The sequence below is a fragment of the Emydura macquarii genome, unplaced genomic scaffold, assembly GCF_026122565.2.
Source record: "Emydura macquarii macquarii isolate MOO-44397 ecotype Brisbane River unplaced genomic scaffold, CSIRO-AGI_Emac_v2 contig_2246, whole genome shotgun sequence".
Classification (NCBI taxonomy): domain Eukaryota; kingdom Metazoa; phylum Chordata; order Testudines; family Chelidae; genus Emydura; species Emydura macquarii.
The window spans coordinates 24,038-38,200 of NW_027132383.1; the positions used below are offsets into that span (position 1 = coordinate 24,038).

General features: G+C 48.0%; 1 protein-coding gene across 1 annotated transcript in view; it reads right to left on the reverse strand.

The window, feature by feature from the left end:
- Window positions 1–14,163, reverse strand: part of TOP1MT (DNA topoisomerase I mitochondrial) — a gene marked incomplete at its 3' end in the record, with an annotated part of 47,699 nt that overhangs the window by 23,234 nt on the left and 10,302 nt on the right. The window contains exons 6-9 of the mRNA XM_067560046.1: window positions 13,768–13,873; window positions 10,469–10,527; window positions 4,003–4,110; window positions 2,913–2,985 (exon numbers count right to left, since the gene is read on the reverse strand). Of these exons, the coding sequence (XP_067416147.1) occupies window positions 2,913–2,985; window positions 4,003–4,110; window positions 10,469–10,527; window positions 13,768–13,873 (346 nt within the window). The remainder of the gene's footprint in view (window positions 1–2,912; window positions 2,986–4,002; window positions 4,111–10,468; window positions 10,528–13,767; window positions 13,874–14,163) is intronic.

Here is a 14,163-nt window from a genome sequence, read left to right on the forward strand (position 1 = left end):
AGTGACAGAGATCATGAAATGAGAAATTTCATGCTTCTGAGGAAAGGAAGAAGTGAGAGGAGCAGTATAAGGACAATGGACTTCAAAAAAGGAGACATAAATTCAAAGAACTGGTAAGTAAGGTCTCCTGGAAAGAAAAGGTAAGGGAAAAAGGAGTTCAGGAGAGCTGGAGTTTCTCAGAGACAATACTGAAGGCACAACAGCAAAGTATCCTGATGTGAAGGAAAGATAGGAAGAACAGTAAGAGACCAACATGGCTTCATCAGGAGCTCCTTACGACCTGAAAAATCAAAGAGGAATCCTACAGAAGGTGAAAACATGGACAAATGGCTAAGGATGAGTACAAAAGAACAGCACAAGCATGTAGGCTAAGGCACAAACTGAGTTACACCTAGCAAGGGGCATAAAAGGCAATATGAAGAGGTTCTTCAAATACAAAGTGTGGGTCCCCTGCTTCTCAGCTCTCCTTTTCCACTAATGAATGACATCAAGAAGGCTGAGATGTTTAATGCTTATTTTGCTTCAGTCTTTGTTAAAAAGATAAATTGTGACCAAATCCTTAACATAATTAATATTAACCAGGGGAAGGAGTGCAAGCCAAAATAGGGAAAGAATGGATTAAAGAATATTTAGATATATTAGATGTATTCAAGTCAGCAGGGCCTGATTAAATGCTCTGTAAGGTACTTAAGGAACCAGCTGAAACAATCTCAGAACCTTTAGCAATTATCTTTGAGAACTCATGGAGGACAGGTCTCAGAGGCCTGAAGAAGGGCAAACAAAGTACCTATCTTTAAAAAGGGGAACGAAGAAGACCTGGGGAATCATAGACCAGTCAGCCTAACTTTAATGCCTGGAAAGACATTGGACTAAATAATTAAACAATCAATGTGTAAGCATCTGGAGGATAGCAGGGTGATAAGTAATAGCCAACATGGATTTGTCAAGAATGAATTATGGCAAACTCACCTAATTTCCTTTTTCGGTAGGGTTACTGGTCTACTGGATAGGGAAGAATCTGTAGACAGGATCTATCTTGATTTTAGTAAGGCCTCTGCCACAGTCCCACATGACATTCTCATCACCAAACTAGGGAAATGTGGTATAGATGAAATTACTACAAGGTGGGTGCACAACAGGTTCAAAGACCATACTCAAAGCGTAGTTATCGATGGTTCACTGTCAAATTGGGAGGGTGTATCCAGGGGAGTCCTGCAAGGGTCCATCCTTGGTCTGGTACCATTCAATATTTTCATTAATGACTTGGATAACGGAGTGGAGCGTCTGCTTATAAAATCTGTGGATGACACCAAGGTGGAAGGGGATGCAAGCACTGTGGAGGATAGGTTCAGGAGTCAAAACAACCTTGGCAAATTGGAGAACTGGTCTGAAATCAACAAGATGAAATAATAAAGACAAGCACAAAGTACTACACTTTGGAAGGAAAAAATCAAACTCACAACGACAAAACAGGGAGCACCTGGCTAGGTGGTAGCACTGCTGAAAAGGATTTAGGAGTTATAATGGATCACAGACTGAATACGAGTCAACAACGTGATGCAACTGTATTAACAGGAGTGTCAGATGTTATGACATAGGAGATCACTGTCCCATTATACTCGGCACTGGTGAGGCCTCAGCTGGAGTTCTGGGTGCCGTATTTTGAGAATGATGTGGAAAAATTGGAAAGAATCCACAGGAGAGCAGCAAAAATGATAAAAGGTCTAGAAAACCTGACCCATGAGGAAAGCTTAATCAATCTGGGCATGCTCAGGCTCGAGAAAAGACGACAGAGGGAGAACCTGACAGCACTCTTCAAATATGTTAAGATCTTTTACACAGAGGATGGGGATCGATTGTTCTCCATGACCACTGAAGGCAGGGCAAGAACCAATGAGCTTAATCTGCAGCAAGTGAGATTTAGGTTAGATATAAGGAAAAACTTTCTAACGCTAAGCGTAGTTCAGCTCTGGAACAGGCTTCCAAGGGAGGCTGTGGAATCCCCGTCATTGGAGGCTTTTAAGAACAGGCTGGACAAACACCTGTCTGGGATGGTCTACATATACTTGGTCCTGCCTCGGCACAGGGGGGAACACTAGATGATCTCTAGAGGTCCTTTCCAGCTGACATGTCTATGATTCCATGTAACTGATTCGCTCATTGCGAGTGTCCCAGCATAGGGGTGGCATGAAAAGTGATACAGAGACACTTGTGGGGGAAACGGATGAATGGGACAGATCGGGTGGCATCCATGGCAGGTGAACTGATAAACTAAGTTAGGTAAGCAGAAAGGGAGGGGATAACATTTGGCCTTGGTGATGAGGACAAGAAGATGAAATGAGATGTGATGCACAAGAGAAAGTCAGCGGAGAGACTGGAAAAAGGGACGGGCTTAGGGCTGGAGTCACTTGCTGATTTGAACGGGAGGAAATGGTGGATTCTCTGTAACTTGAAGTCTTTAAATCAAAAGTTGAAGACTTCAGCAACTCAGCCAGAGGTTATCAGCCTATTACAGGAGTGGGCGGGTGAGGTTCTGTGGCCTGTGATGTGCAGGAGGTCAGACTAGATGATCATGATGGTCCCTTCAAGTCTTCGAGTCTATGGTGAGGATCAAAGGGGACTGTGAGTATATGGTCAATACTAGGCTAGCTCTGAAGTTAAGGTAGATCTGCTCAGCTCCACTGATCACAGTACAGCTACATGGATTTACAGCAGCTGAGGGTCTGGTCCATTTTCTCCAATCCATTAACACTTGTTGAATGGGCTATAAACTGCCTTATAAAAAATCCACCTTCCGGGAACACGTAACTTTAAGAAATGGAAGTGCTCATGCATCTCCTGTCAAGACAATTTAAACACTGAAACATTTAGAGGGACTGCAGCAGCTTCAGGAACTTCAGGATGCTTCATACCAGGTTTCTGTCATCGGTCACCGGGAGTTTCCCTTCAGGGCCAGTTCTTAGTTTCTTCAGGGTATGCGTTGACCTAGAACAAACAGCCCCTTTTATTATTTACATACATGCATGGAAAGGATCAACTCCAAACCCCAGCTAGCTCTCTTCAGAGAAGCACCAAATTCCCTTTAAACACACCAACCTCTTTGATGACTGGAATTGGTGAGCAAAAACCCATCAAAGCAGTGGAGACTCCGGCCCGCTCAGGTGAGGGTGGGGGGACACAACGCAGACATCAACCGAGTCCGGCGCACAAAAACACGAACCAAAGGGACAGGGGTGCAGGTCACCGGGTGAAAACAAGGGATCCAGGACATCAAGCAGAGAACCCCGAGACAATGCCCACTGCTCTGAGAAGGGCCAAGGGAACTCTGCCCAGATGCATGAAGGGACCACGGACTGGAAAAAGGACCCACAGTCAGGGAATCTCCCATCCGGCCTCCTTCTGGACTGACTGACGGCCATCTCAGCCAGGAAGAAACTGGTGAAGGGGTCTCAGGATTGTGTGGGGGCCATGAACAGGAAGTGCACAGCAGACAGGGTCCCCCTGGAGACTAGAGTCCTGTGATTTCTCCACTCAACAACTACAACAGCAATGCAAGTTCCCCTCACCGCAGCCCAGCGCTGTGCTTCCACCCTGATGCCACAAGATCGCTGAGAAAGACATGCCGGTGGTTTAGTCCACATGGACCATCTGGGGCCTTTCCAGCCCTGTCAACAGGGCTGTTGCACTGCTACGAACTGGACCAGTGAGACGCGGCATTAAGTTACACATGCAGGGGGGGATGTGGCTGGGATCCAACACGGGGCATCTGGATTAGAGAGGTCTGAAGAACACCCTGCTTCCTCCCCCTGCATTATTACTAGGAGTTGAAATGACAGGGGACGTGAATCTTAAACCCAAGACTCATGTCAAACCCTGAGATCTCTGTAGCCCGCTGGGATTCCAAGAGAACCCCGATGACATTTTAATGCAAGGGTCAGACAACGCCCTCAATGAAAATTAACATTTCAGCTACAAACGCTGCAAAGGCCACAGTGTGCAAACCTTTCAGTGCTCCCCTCCATGGGACATCCTGCTTCACCTTCCAGGTCCCTAGGATGAGAAACTTCCTGGCCGTTGCAATCCAGACAGCCCGCAGCCGTCTCAAGGACCCTGAAACAAAGAGCGGGTCAGCATGGTTGATGTGAGTCTCAAGCAGGCCACATTATAAAGTGACCCTTTGACAAAGCAACAAGCAGAGGGCTAACTCCTCTACATCGCAGTCAGATACTGTATGCCGCAATCTCGCCGCTTCACGCTGCAGCTGCAGCGCTGGGGCAGACCCACTTGCCGTGTCTTATTTGTAAAAGGTTGGACAAAAGCTGCATGCCCGGGACTGTTGAATCTCCCCTTCTGAGAATGGATTTACCCACGGCAGCTACAGAGGGAAGTGGGGGTGGGAAAGACTGATGGACGGAATTAGAGAATTAGAGAAGAAATTAGTAAGAGACAGTCTCTGTCCTAAGAGTTCACAATTGAAATAGACAAAGGATGGGAGAGAAAAGAGAGGCGCAGAGAGGGGAAGTGACTTGCCCAAAGTCACCCAGCAGGTGAGCGGCAGACCCACAAGCAGAACCCAGGTCTCCTGATTCCCAGTCCAGTCCCTCATCCGTTAGATCATCACAGCATGAGAGACTGAGGGCATAGACAGAGAGAGAGAAGGGATGAGACACACGCTGAAGACCGTGCAGGGAAGATGCGCCATTACCCGTTACCCAAAAGAAAGGAGTGCGGCCAGGAAAGGGAAAGAGGTGTAACAAAAGCAAGAGAGATTAAGTACGCTTTTGGGGGGCAGGGACTGCCTTTCTATTTGTGCAGCGCCTAGCACAATGGGATCTCGGCCCACAACCGGGGCTCCTAGGGGCTGCTGCATTACAGATTGTAAATACCAAGGAAGCGTCATTCTTACATTGTAATTACCACAGATCTGATTGACAATACGAAGCAATTAAATACAGCATGTAATAAAGCATGCACTGCCGGCTTATTCCTGACCCCACAGGAGGTGGGTTTGTGGGAGTTGGGTAGCAGTTATTTTTCACCCTGGCTTGTAGATGGCAGGTGATTTTTTTTTTAAAGCCGGGCTAATTACATCAGAGGCCGGTAAAGATACTCATGTGCTTTCCTAAGACGGCTTTTCCCTGGAGGCAATGGCTGCAGTTAACGCAAGGATGCTGAGTGATCGCAGATGGGAAGGGAGGTGGGCCCACTGGAATCTCTAGGCTACACGGCGGAGGAGCCGGACAACCCCCAGGCAAGGAGGAGACGGAAGGAGCAGCTTAAAGCAGACAGCAGTCTGTTGATCAGCATCCAGCCCTACAGATGTATAAACTGCTCGGCTCCCAGCAAGGGGATAGAACCAAGGGCCATAAACTCCAGACCCAGGACACCCCCAGCCTCTGAGCCGGCCAGCCAAAACAAGAGAACCCCATGGCACAGGAGACAGGGCTTGTGACAGGAAACTGACTCATCCAGGCCCCAGGTCTGGGCAGCTGGCCGAGTCGCACGGGCAGCAGAGCAACTCTCTTTTGGCGTGCACTGAATGTCCACCAGGCACACTCCAACGACACCCTTAGCTCCTCTGATGTCTGCCTGGCCTAAACCAGCTCCTCCGAAATGGGAAGGGGCCATCGCACTGCCTTCCAACCCTACAGACTGGGCAGGGGGGAGGGGGCACTTCCAAGGGGATCACGCCACGCAGCTCCTGTTAATTGCAATGAGACTCACATGGCTGGATCCCCTGCTTGGCTTTGATCTACCCATCTGGGACGGGAGCGGGGACACTTTACAGCCACGAGGGCTTCCAGAGGTTCGCTGCTGCAGCTGGTGTGGGAAGTGGGTTAGAAGCAGAGGGAACAGGGTTAGCACAGAGCTCCCCGCTCTGAAGATTTCTTCGCACTAATATTGGATCAGATACATTAGTAACTGGATTTAACTACCGCACCTGCAAAAGGGAGTCATGCCCAAAGAGGTGGGGGGAAGATGGGATATTGCTTCAAGGAATAAGCATGCTGTATTCCTGGCCTGCAGATGTCACTGGGGAGCTAGGATCCCCACAACGGGCCTTCCACCTGTACGACTGTGCCTACAGCAACTCTCCATCTCTGGTATCTGACTGTAGGTATAGCTGGCATGCCCCTGGACTGATCTCTTTCTAGTCTTGCTTAAAAGCAAGCAACCTGTCTGTAACATGGTTACAAACCCCAAAGCAAGCAACCTCTGCTCACTCCTTCCAATATCCCCAGAGGCACTTTGGATCCCAACGTGGTCTTCTTAAAGACAGCCCTCCACCCAGAAAACCACAGGCAGAGCTTCACCTTAACAGAAAAGCCATCTGCAGAGAAACTGCAAAGCACCTTCATTCTCGTTCCTTATCAAAGTAGTTTCACAGGATCCCCATTGCCAACAGCGTGCTGCACGCAGGGGCCAGGAGTGACTACTGATTTTGGGAGGGGCCCATGGAGACACGTGTAGAGGTCCCGGTTTTTGGACTGTCCTAAGCACCTGCCGTCTGGACATCTGCCTCTTTAAGGTGTCGGGTTGGACACCCAGTAATTAAGGTACCCAAAAAACCACTCGTTACTTTGGAAAGAGCCAGGGTTATGAATGAAGGAGGTTAACCTGCAGCACGTGCCCCAGGGAGCTGTGCCCCGAGAGAGCAGAGAACCGTTCCCTGCTGCTCCAGGCTTGACGCAAGCACAACTGTAGATGCAATTATCCTTCAGCGATTCTTTGTTTAGCTTCTCCCAGGACACAGGATAAGGCGTATAACAGTGCTTCGAGGAGCTGTTTCCCTTTGGTTTGGTTCCCCTCTGCCCATGATACAGTGACTACCCCCCTCTCTCTCCGACATCAATTCCCACAGCAGATACCGGGAAAGATAAGTGAGATCTATTAAATCTGAACCCTCACCGGGGAGGGCAGAGAGAACGCTTTGCAAACGTTGATGTTGAATATTGGCAGCCTTTGCTGCAACCACTAACAAATCAAGTAAGGTGACAAGCTGAGATATCCAGGGCCGGTCTTGTGGCCTCTGAACAAACTGCTTTCCAAAGCAAGGGGGGGGTTGGATGCAAAGTGGTTGTGAGGGGTTGCCAGGTTACCTGATGCCACCAAAATTAAAAAAACAAAACAAATACAGAACAGCTCTGAAAATAGATCAGTTTCACTCCAGGGGTTTCAGTTACAGCTGGCTATTCAAAGAGACAAAGGCAGCCAGCGTCGCTGGTCATGACTCACGCTGGCATAATCGTGTGCCATGCAAGAACAGAAAACCATTGGTCTTTAACAAAAGCCCCATTGACCTGAATTTTTTTCTCCATGGAAAAAGTGGATTTTAGGCATCTTACTAAAAGATATGCTCTAATTAGTCATACATTATTGGGCTCACTGGTATCACTAACTTAACAAGCAGAGATAATCTCGTTAGTCATGAATTACTGGGTTTAACAGTGTCCCCTAACAAGGAAATATACAGGAATCACTGGGTGAGGTTCTATTGCCTGCAATATGCCGGAGGGTCAAATTAAATGATCCTAACAAAATCCATCAGTGACACGCTTGAGTCTCTCAAGCGAAGGAAGCGAGGTGGTCACATGCCCAGGATTTCCATATATTGACTATTGTTCAGAGACCTCAAGCGAAGTTCTAATTGGAACATGTTAACCTTTGCACCCCAGGTAACATTTCCATCCAGCTTGGTTTGGGATTTTGCTCTGCGTGCTCACTGGGTGGGGACATGATAAAAGCAAAGCGCTTGCTGGCAGCTGACAGATCTAGCTCCAGTGCATACAAGCTAGAGATGGGAAAGACGACAACACGTTGGTAACCATGCTCTTGCTGTTCCGGAAACGCAGGGCGAAAAAGCAGTTAGTGTAGTCTAAGTAGCCCAGAACAGGTGGTTAGGGCTTAATTTTCTATTTAACAGCTGTTCACTGCGGGGGGATGGGAGGAGGTTTTATTCTGAGGCACTGGCAATCACACACGGACATCCCCCCAGTGACATTCGTGCTTCCAGAGACAGGCGTTAAGTGTCCCCATAATGCTGACAGCCGGGAAGGAAAGGAGCCGCTGCACATCCTTTTCCCTCCCTCCCGCTCCCCACATGGAACAGAGACACAGTGTCTGTGGGCACACATAGGACAACAAAAATGATGAGGGGGCTGGAGCACATGACCTATGAGGAGAGGCTGAGGGAACTAGGCTTGTTCAGTCTGCAGAAGAGAAGAATGAGGGGGGATTTGATAGCAGCCTTTAACTACCTGAAAGGGGGTTCCAGGGAGGATGGAGCTAGGCTGTTCTCAGTGGTAGCAGATGACAGAACAAGGAGCAATGGTCTCCTGTTGCAGTGGGGGAGGTCTAGGTTGGATATTAGGAAAAACGTTTTCACCAGGAGGGTGGTGAAGCACTGGAATGGGTTACCTAGAGAGGTGGTGGTGGAATCTCCATCCTTGGAGGTTTTTAAGGCCCGGCTTGACAAAGCCCTGGCTGGGATGATTTAGTTGGGGTTGGTCCTGCCTTGAGCAGGGGGTCGGACTAGGTGACCTCCTGAGCTCCCTTCCAACCCTCATCTTCTCTGATTCTATGATACTGGTATTAAGTAAAAGCTAAGATTAATACTCAGAAGAGGAATGGCTTTACGGTTAAAGCAATGCGCTGGGATTCTTGAGAGAGCTGGGTTCAAACCCTTACCCTGCCACTGACTTTCTGTGTGACTTTGGGGAAGTCACTCCGCTCTCATTTCTCCCTGTGTAAAACAAGGATAATTCTTCCTTGCCATGTCTGTTTAGACCATAAGCTCTTTGGGGCAGGGCCGTCTCTTCTTGTGCGTGCACGCAGTGCCAGGCACAACAGAGCCCCGATTTCAGTGGGAACCTGTCAGCCCTACAGTGATATGAATAATAATTATTCACAATTTACTTTCCCCCAGCACCACCACTGCGTTCAGAGCGCCCTGCTCCCTTATAGCTGTTAGCATATTCTGCTGATCAAGTAGGGGGCAACGTTTTGGATTTTTTTCCTAAGAGTTATACAATTTCAGCTAAACTCATTAAGCAAATAACCGACGTACTATGTGAAATATGTCAAATTCCTAAAATCTGATTAAGGCTAAATGGAGCTGGGGCCTGCGTAAATCAACACATGAACAGCTGAGAGTTTACGCGTTGCCTAACCTCGTCTTACAATAAGAGCACTCTGGGGTACAGAAAATCATTTTGGCTCCCCTACTAACATTTAGGGGTTTAACTCCCTCTCCGCCAGGTCCCTCATTCCCAGTCAGAGGCCTCTGAGAAGTCACTGACCCTAAAATGAGAGAAGTTAAGATTAGCTAAGTTCATATTAACTCTTTCCTTTCACCTCACTACACAACCCCTCTCTGTAGCACTGTATAAAAAATATAAACCTATTGGACTTCAGATGCATATTGTCTTACTAGATGACTTCCTGAGGGCTCCCTTCCAAACCTAATATTTGATGATTTATCTTTGTGTTTTCTATTAAGCCCATCACTGTATTTACTTAAGTACATATAACCAAACAACGAACAGTTCCATACCATCTACCCACTGCAGTCCCATACCATACTTTGGTATTTCTCTTCTCTCTACTCTGAAGCAAAGGATTAAGGGCTTGATTGAAATCAAGTGGATACTAAAGTGGGTGTTGGACTGCGTCCAAAGGAAGAATGCAGTTGCAGTGAAAATTGATGTCTTAGCCCTGCTTTCCTGGACAAAAGAGAGTTAATAATTTAGTAGCCAGTTCCCTGCTTTGCTCATAGTAATGCCACAGTTTGTTTCTCGTAGGAGAAAAAATAAATCTATTCAACACAGTAGCAATTCGGATAAAAATTGCAGAGCAGGAAAGTTCCAACATTTCCCTGGTACATCTGAGGTCACAACAATACGAAAAGTCTAATGTAGAAAAAATAAGAGAGGAAATAATATACAGAGCTTATGGGAAGGTTGAGTCTCATCAGAAGCCTGGTTAAGTGAAACTGAGGTTACAAACCAGAATATTGTAAAAGGGTGAGTTTCTTTCAATGTTCTCTAGGAATCAACACTTAGGTTTTGTCTACTCGAGACTCCCCCCTCCTCACCCACTCAAATCTCCCATCATTGTTACCACCAATGGTAGTTCTAGCAGACAGGAGCATTTTCACCACAGTTTCATCCAGCGCTGCTCTGAGTGGTGGTGAAACCAGCATCCGATCTACACCAGCATTCTCTCCTGCATACCACTGAGAGAAATCTCTAAGGAAAGTCCGACAGCTCTGAGCTCGGCTGGCTAGTCCGAGCTACTGCCAGTGCTACGACTCACTGCTATTTTTAGCGGCCATGTAGACATACCTTTATGAGAACAGGTGCTCCATGTTTCCTAATGTCTGCATGTACAGCCTCTCCTGTCCACCTGCGCAATGGTCCATTTCCCACCCCTCCTCTCCCTTCCACATGCAGACCCGTTTATTGCTCACCTGGAAGCGCTCTCTTGCCCTGAAGATGGAGTTTTGGAGGGGACGGCTTCAGTCTCAACCTGAAAGAGAGTTTATCACCTTTGGAGCTGAGCATTGCACGTTCTTCGAGATATCACGGCAACTTGGAAAGGAGACGGCTCGCTACAATGCTCCCAATGAGATGCTGCGCAACTAAAGCCTTGTGCACAGAACCCAGCCTTCTCCCTGCCCTGCGGCCAAGTTTACTCACTTCAACTCTCAGGCAGGCCAACAGTTTCAATCAAAGAGACTGAAAGTCCACATTCAGGTGCCTAAATAAGTTACCTGATTTTCAAAAGCGCAGAGGCACCTGCAGAGCCCCATCTGCAGTCTGGGAGAGTTTTTTTGCCAGGGACGTAGATTGTTACTGCTACTACACACTTTGGAAGTGTGTTAGGTGCTTCCCAGAACAAATACACAGGACTCTGCCCCAAAGAACTTACAATCCAATGTCAGAGGTGAGGCAATGAGTCGGAGCAACAGACGATCGAGAATGGAATGAGGAAGGACCAGGGCTACAGAAATACCATCACGTAGCCACCAATGGTACACATACATCGTAGGAAGCTCCATTAAAGTCAGGCTAACACTTCTTGAGTGCTATGAGTGCAGGACTGGAGTAGGTGACCCCTTGAGGCCCCTTCCAGTCCTATGATTCTTGTAGGCAACAGAGATGGCTCTGGATGAGAGCAGGGCGGTGACCTGGGGAACAGGGATTGGGAGACTGAGCCGTGGTTCTGGTGGGAACACGGAAGCAGATTATGAAAGGAGGATTGATGTGGTCAGCATGGGAGCTGGGGAGCACAGAGGTAGAGATGGAGGAAGATGCAAAAGGAGACAGATAGAGACACAAGCCAGGGCACGGCCACACAGGATACAAGAACTTGATACGGCTCAGCTTGAATATGGGCCTAAACGTTTATCCCCGGGGGAAAAATGGACCTCTGCTGTTTTTTCAAATTAAACGTTGCAACAAGAGCAATTGGTCTTTCATTCCTCTCAAACAGATTTCTGAACAATTTGCCCTAAGAAAACCAAATCCTCGGCATAGCCTGGCACGGCCATGAAAGCGATCCCATTTTTACACACCACCTCCCCAGGAGGAAGTCGCTAATTACAAAATTAAACCCATCCAAGTTTTTCTTTTAAGACGTTAACAGGCTGCCAAAATCATGAATGTTTTTGCAAATAGCTTAGAAACAGCTCGGTTTATTGGCCATATTTTTAATTCTGGCTATCAGTTAAGGATATCGGTAGGCAAACAAGATCTGTCATTCCCTACAAACTCATCAGCTCTTGAATTCATAATCCTCTGTCTGTAATATCACAAGCAGAGGGTGGTAAATTCAGGAGGAATGAACAGCTGAGGTCTCTGGGGCTGGGGCCATCTTTTTGTCCTGTGTTTGTACAGCTCCTAACACCACAGGGTCCTGATCAATGACTTTTTATGCTTCAGTATGGTAATGTTATGACTGAATGTTCATAAAGGGGAAAATGAACTGTCATGCTTCAGAGACTTCAGCTCAGGTCATGGTGCTAACAGTGAGTCAAATGCATTGACTGAGGAGAGAGCTCAGACATTTTGACCTACTGTGGCAATCCTGCAAACACCACAACCTGGGGTTGCCCAGGGGAAGCAAAGGTGAAACAAAACCAGAAAGCTGGCAGCGTCGGATGTCTCTGAAAGCGATGGGCTGGGCTTCCACGGCCCTGCTGTGTTGAAACACCACTACGACGAATCAGACTCCAGTCTGATCCACACAAAGGCCTATTGACTTCAGCTGGACTTTGCACGGGCACCAGGCTCCCCGTGCACTGATCCAATTGTAGGTTCAGGGCCATAGATGGTCAGCTCCTCAGGGCAGGGGACTCATCCACCAGGTGCCCCGTGTCGAGCATCTCGACTACAGTCAGCAAGTAACGCAATTACAAGCCTAGCTTCCAACACTCTCCGTACCCATCTAGGGGGAGACAAGAGGGGAAAAGCCAAAGGCCGGGTGACTTGGCTTGTGGCACCATGCAGATCAAATTATCATAACATTGCATTCGCATAGTATTTCCCGCATAGAGTCCAAGGCCTGGGCTACACTAAAAGATTAGGTCGGTTTAATGACGTCTGTCAGGGGTGTGAAAAATCCACACCCCTGAGCAGCACCGTTAAGCCGACTTGAGTCCCCGTGTAGACAGCGTTAGGGTGATGGAAGAATTCTTCCGTTGACCTAGCTACTGCCTCTTGTGGAGCTGGGTCACCTACGTGGATGGGAGAACCCCTCCCGTCACCATAGGCGGTGTCTACGTTGAAGTGCTGCAGCATCAGGAACCTGCCTCTGAATCATTTCAAGCGTAGACAAGCCCCAAACGATCACACTTTCAGATTAAGGCACTGTGTTCACTGGACACCCAGACACACTAAACCTTTATCTGATTGGCTTCAGAACCCGGCACCGAAACAGATGCAGCTCCGTTTATTTTACCACTCACGACTCACCCTGTTGCAACCACAGGGCATGTTTACAAGACATGATGCAATTAGCCCGGTTTGGGATGCAGTGAGGGCACTGGAGGTGACTCTAGTGTAGCAGAAACGTTTCACACACGCGGAGAAGATCCTGGGTTACCTATTATTTGCAAGATGGCATTTCCAGCACCCAGCTCTTCTTGGCACCACGCTCCGCGGCATGGTGCGAATTGTCAGACACATCGCAGACGACTGCCCAGTCTATGCTCATCCGAGAAGCGTCAGAGCCATTCCCATGGCTACCCCCCTACTCTAGACTGGACAAGAGACCTTAAGATCCAGCTGCAGCCACGTCATTGCTTTCACTGTTCCACTATCGCCATATGAAAGGAGATCACTATGCTGGGGCCATGGGGCAGTACTGGCAAAAGGGAGAGCGCTCTTCTCTCTGGAGCCTAACATCACGTCCTGGATTTTCCATGCAGGTCTCCCTCAAAGTACGGACCAGGCTCTGCCTAACCCTGTTAAGCATCTATGATCTGACAAGCTCCAGTTCAGGGTGACACGGCTGCATGCACTTCATTTAACATATTCATTCCGCTGCGTCCTGTGGACGTACCATATATTTGTATCAACAAACACACATCACGCAGTATGTCCTCCAGCGGCTGTGAGCTAGCTGGCAACTTTGCCCTGTGAACATCATGCTTCTCCCCTGAATCTCAGGCTGACTGGTTCCCGAGAGCAGCACTTAGAATCAGAGAATTGTAGGGTGGGAAGAGACCCCAAGAGGTGTGGGGCTCCCAATGGCTTTGAGACATACCTGTCTGTGCTTGGCCTTCTCCTCCTCTGGAGTGCTTGGCATTGCTTCTGGCTTTTGGCTGGAGGCTTCTTTCTCTGTAACAGCCTCTTCTTGCTTCAGAGAGCTTCTTAGCAAAAACAGACAGACAGACTGATGGGAAAGCAGGTTTTACCAGCAGGCCATTTTGCAAAAACACTTGAATACACAAAGCAGAGAAATTGAAGCAGGCCCATTTCTATTCTCCTAGGCAGCTCCCCAGCTATCTAGCTATTCTGTTGATTAACCAGATTAAATCTTAGGACCCTCCAGAGCAGTGCTAGCATCCCTCTCCCATCGCGAACCTGCAGATTGATCCGCAGAACAACCTTTTTGAGAAGCCAAACACAGAGACATTTTCTGAATCTGGCAGCACTTGAT